We start from the raw sequence: 4,604 nt of genomic DNA, 5'->3' as shown, positions 1-4,604 counted from the left end.
AAATTTTTAAAAAATCACAAATATAAATTTAATTTTCGTTAATTTTCTTTTTTACGTTTATTTAATTTTTGAATCTTTCATCTTAATAAACGGCCAGTCCATTGGACTATGCGAAAGAAAATTATAAACTGTACATTCACTTTCCCCCATATTCCCAATCCCTCGTGATCCGGACCAAACTTCGTTAAAGGGTACGAGACAAGGTCTTTTCACAACCTTTGCACATACTCGTACCTATTTTAACAAAGGTCCTTCGAGCCGGATTTAACACGAGGTTGAGAGGAATTGGGAAAGGTACAGTAAATCACACGTGTCGAATATCCACGTGAGAGGTTAGTTCGAGCTGATTAATCCTCGATAAAACCCAACAATGGCCGTGGCTAAAGAAACCATGTGGACGGAAGCTGATGAGCACATAGAGACCATGTGCGAAATCACCTACCGCCTAAGCAAATTGGGTACTAACCTGAGAAAAACTGGCAGAGCGAATTACTCGGTGAGACTTCTCGAGGAAAAGCTCGATTTTGCCAAAACACAATGGAAGGAGTTAAACGATCGGTATACGGCCGTGCGCAAGCTCTTAAAGCCGGCGCAAAGACAAAACTACGATTTCTTTAAACAGAATATTACGTAGCCGCCGAAAACGATTTCCACGAATACATGGATCTCGTAAGCACGGAAATCGACCGACTCACCACTGACAAAAGAACAGCGGTGTCGGTCGAACCATGCAACGTACCGATCGAGCTCCCCAAGCAGCGAATACCCAAATTCGGAGGTGATCCTCGAGAGTGGGAACACTTTGAGGATCTGTTTACCGCCGGGGTAATTAACAATGCTGCGTTGGGAGACATCCAACGATTGTATTTTCTAAATGCCTGCCTTGAGGGGCCGGCTGCAGCAATCGTTGCTTCCCTTCCAGTCGTGGGTCGCAACTTGACGGAAGCGTGGACGAGGCTGAAGACCGAATTCGGCCTCCCACGCATAGTCACTGGGAAACTACTGGACAAGCTTCTATATCTGAAGCCCATCGATATGAACGACTTGTCCAGCATGCAACAAGTGACCGTGGGTTGCACCCAAGCAATCGCTGTTCTGGATACAAAGGGCACACCAGAACAGCAACGAGACTGGCTGCTCGCTCATTGGGTGAAGCAACACTTCACCCCCGAAATGGAGCTGGAATGGCAAAAAACGCTAGACCTCTCGCCCGATTATCCTACGTTCGAGGACGTAAGGAAATTCGTGGACAAACGGTCACGTGCCTTGCTCTCCATGAACGAGGAGCGCAGAAAAGCTGCCTTGGGGCTTCCAACAAAATCCACGCGTAATCGAAGCGCGGCGTGGAAAGTCAGCGCCGCCTCGAAGAACGTGAGAAGCCATAACGTTGTCATGGAAAACGTCCAGGCTGAACAGCCACGACGAACGGGTTCCGATAACGTCAGGCAGGTTGGAACAACGCCCACTCAATTGTGCGGATTCTGTAACGGGCCGCACAGTTTGCCGAACTGCCGAAATTTTGCAATATTGACTGCAAAAATGCGCAGTCAGTATGTGAAAGGTCGCCGGTGGTGCATCCAGTGCCTGGGCACCACTCATACGGTGACCAAATGCAAAAATTCCACGGCATGTACGACGTGCGGCGGGATGCACCATTCCCTGCTGCACTTCGAGGTAAAACGGGAAGCTCAACCGACTAAGCCGTTACCAAAAAGTGAGGTCGGCAACCGGGAAGAGCAGCGTCTTAATGACCAATCCCGTCGGCCTACGAAATCGAGGCCGAAACCCAACACTTCGGCGAGTGTTAAAACAACGCCCGCCTCTACGTCGCACTGTACCGCTCTTGGTACAGGCGCACCGAGGCCAGTGCTATTAGCGACCGCCCGAGTTAAAGTGTTCGGCAAAAATGGCACGACGCGAATCGCGCGCGCCCTACTCGATCAAGGATCGGAAACGTCCTTCATATCCGCGAGTTTGGTGAATGACCTCAAACTCGCGCGGAGGAAAACCCCAGCTACGGTGACGGGCCTAGGGGGTGACCGAACCCGATCGATAAAGTACAGTGTCGGAATGAGTCTCGGCGCAAAAGACGGTGAGAAACCGATGTGTGTGGCTGATGCGTACGTCGTGCCTCAAATCACGACCTACGCGACTCCATCGGTAGGAACGCTCGGATACGAAGCGTTCCTGGAATTACCGCTTGCCGACCCCGACCCCGCATCGGATCAAACCATTGAAATTTTGATCGGTGCGGACTTATACGCACAGATTATGCGAGCGGGATTCCGTCGCATAAACGATGCAGGTCCCATTGCACAAGAAACTGCATTCGGCTGGGTGATATCCGGGCCGACAAACGCAGCAAGTGGTGCGCAGAACACGGTGCAGTCGCTGCACTGCACCGTACTCGAATCGCTGGATCAAGCGGTTCGAAAGTTCTGGGAAATGGAAGAAATTCCCGCAACCTCCACGCATACCAAAGCAGAAGAGGAGTGCGAAGCATTCTTTCAAAAAACCGTTACCCGTGACGAAACTGGGCGGTTTGTAGTCCGACTCCCCCTCAATTGCCCGAGACCGGAAGAAGCGTTGGGAAATTCCTTCCATATCGCGCTTTCCGCTCTCACAAGACTGAGGAAGAAACTGGACACGAATCCGACTCTCGGTAAAGAATACGCAGAGTTTCTAGCGGAATACGAGTCTTTAGGTCATATGTCGCGTATCGAACCTATTGACCAAACTAGACTTTACATTCCGCACCGAGCGGTCATTCGCACGGACAGCGCGACCACCAAATTGCGAGTCGTCTTTAATGCGACCAGCAGGACAGTGGGTGGACGCTCCCTAAACGACATCCTACACGTAGGTCCGAAATTACAAAACGATATTACCTCGGTATTAACGAGATGGCGTTTGTACGAATACGTGTTGGTGGCTGATATCGAGAAGATGTTTCGACAGATTCTCGTCGCCCCTGAGGATCGTCGTTTTCAATGCATAGTATGGAATGCACCCGAAACCGAACAGCTGGTAGCGTTCGAGTTAAATACCGTTACATACGGAACGGCGTGCGCCCCGTACTTGTCGATGCGTACCCTCCTCGAATTAAAGGAACAGGATGGAAAGAAATTTCCGCTTGCCGCTCCGATTCTCGAGAAGGACATTTACGTCGACGATGTATTCCTGGGAGCACCTGATAAATCCTTGTTGGAGAAAATCCGCACACAAGTCTGCGAGCTCCTCCAAGGAGGCGGGTTTGAGCTGAGGAAGTGGGCAGGAAATTCGCCACAATTATTGCGAAATATTCCCCACAGCGCTCACTCCCACGCCGTTGACCTCACTTTGTTCGATGATTCTGAACTAAAAGTGCTCGGTTTACGATGGATACCGTCTGGAGATTATTTCTATTTCAATCTCCAACGGTTCCAACCCTCGGCATCACCGATGACAAAAAGAAATTTGTTTTCGGAAATTGCCAAGCTCTTCGATCCGCTCGGCTGGCTCTCGTCGGTTGTAATTCGCGCGAAGATTTTGATGCAGTCTCAGTGGCTGGAGAAAATCCAGTGGGACGATCAAATCTCCGCGAATACGCAAAAAACGTGGAATGCGTTCTGTACGGATTGGAGCAGCTTAAAGGAGCTAAAAATTCCTAGATGGATACGTTTCGGAGCTGATACGGTGTCAGTAGAATTGCATGGATTCTGCGACGCTTCGCTCGCGGCCTATTCGGCCGTCACGTATTTACGCGTGACGACGATAAGCAACGAAATTTTTACGACGTTGCTGATGGCAAAAACGCGAGTCGCTCCGATTAAAACGCAGTCCATCCCAGTCCTCGAATTAAACGGGGCGGCACTCCTCTCCGAGCTGGTGGTGCACGTGCAGCGGTCACTTCCGATAAAAGTGCACCGCGTAATCTGCTGGACAGATTCCACGATTGCATTGGCTTGGTTAAGGAAGCATGCATCGACATGGAAGGTTGTAATCGCCAACCGAGTGTCGAAAATCCAGACATTACTCCCGAACGCTGAATGGCATCATGTTCCCACGCGCTCGAACCCCGCGGATCTAAATTCGCGTGGGGTGGACGCGTCGGAACTCCTTCAGTCGGAGCTCTGGATTTCCGGGCCGACGTGGCTTCGACAAGCGGAAGAAAATTGGCCAAAAATGCCCGCTTCGATCGAGACCGAGGAGGGTAAGCGCGTATCGCATACCCTCGTAGCAACTCCACAAAAGGAATGGGATTTTGTATTCCGATTTTCCAAATGGAGTAAGCTACTCCGCGTAACCGCCTACTGTCTTCGACTAAAAAGAACGTGGGACGGGGAGCGGCGGTCTTTCGGTGCCAAAATCGTCGAAGCACCGGAATTACAGCGTGCAACAGAAAGAATTGTGCGCTATTTACAACGCATGCACTTTGCGGAAGAGTACCAAAGCTTAAAAAAGCGGAAGGGAATTCCTGCAAAGTCTCCGTTAAAAAGCCTCAACCCTTTCCTCGACGAAAAAGACGTCTTGCGAGTGGGTGGAAGGCTGGAGAATGCAGCACTTGCATGGGAAACAAAACACCCGGTAATTCTGCCAAAGCATCATGTTTCTAACATGATAAT

General features: G+C 50.3%; 1 protein-coding gene across 1 annotated transcript; it reads left to right on the top strand.

Annotated features, from left to right (window-relative positions):
* The first annotated feature begins 370 nt into the window (after positions 1-370).
* LOC143341135 (uncharacterized) lies at positions 371-3,031 on the top strand. The gene is made up of 3 exons (XM_076763814.1): positions 371-572; positions 623-2,859; positions 2,999-3,031. Exons 1-3 carry the CDS (start codon positions 371-373, stop codon positions 3,029-3,031), a joined length of 2,472 nt encoding a protein of 823 aa, XP_076619929.1.
* The last annotated feature ends 1,573 nt before the right edge of the window (positions 3,032-4,604 follow it).

Source organism: Colletes latitarsis, chromosome 4, assembly GCF_051014445.1.
Source record: "Colletes latitarsis isolate SP2378_abdomen chromosome 4, iyColLati1, whole genome shotgun sequence".
Classification (NCBI taxonomy): Eukaryota; Metazoa; Arthropoda; class Insecta; order Hymenoptera; family Colletidae; genus Colletes; species Colletes latitarsis.
This window is presented reverse-complemented; position numbering and strand designations above follow the sequence as displayed.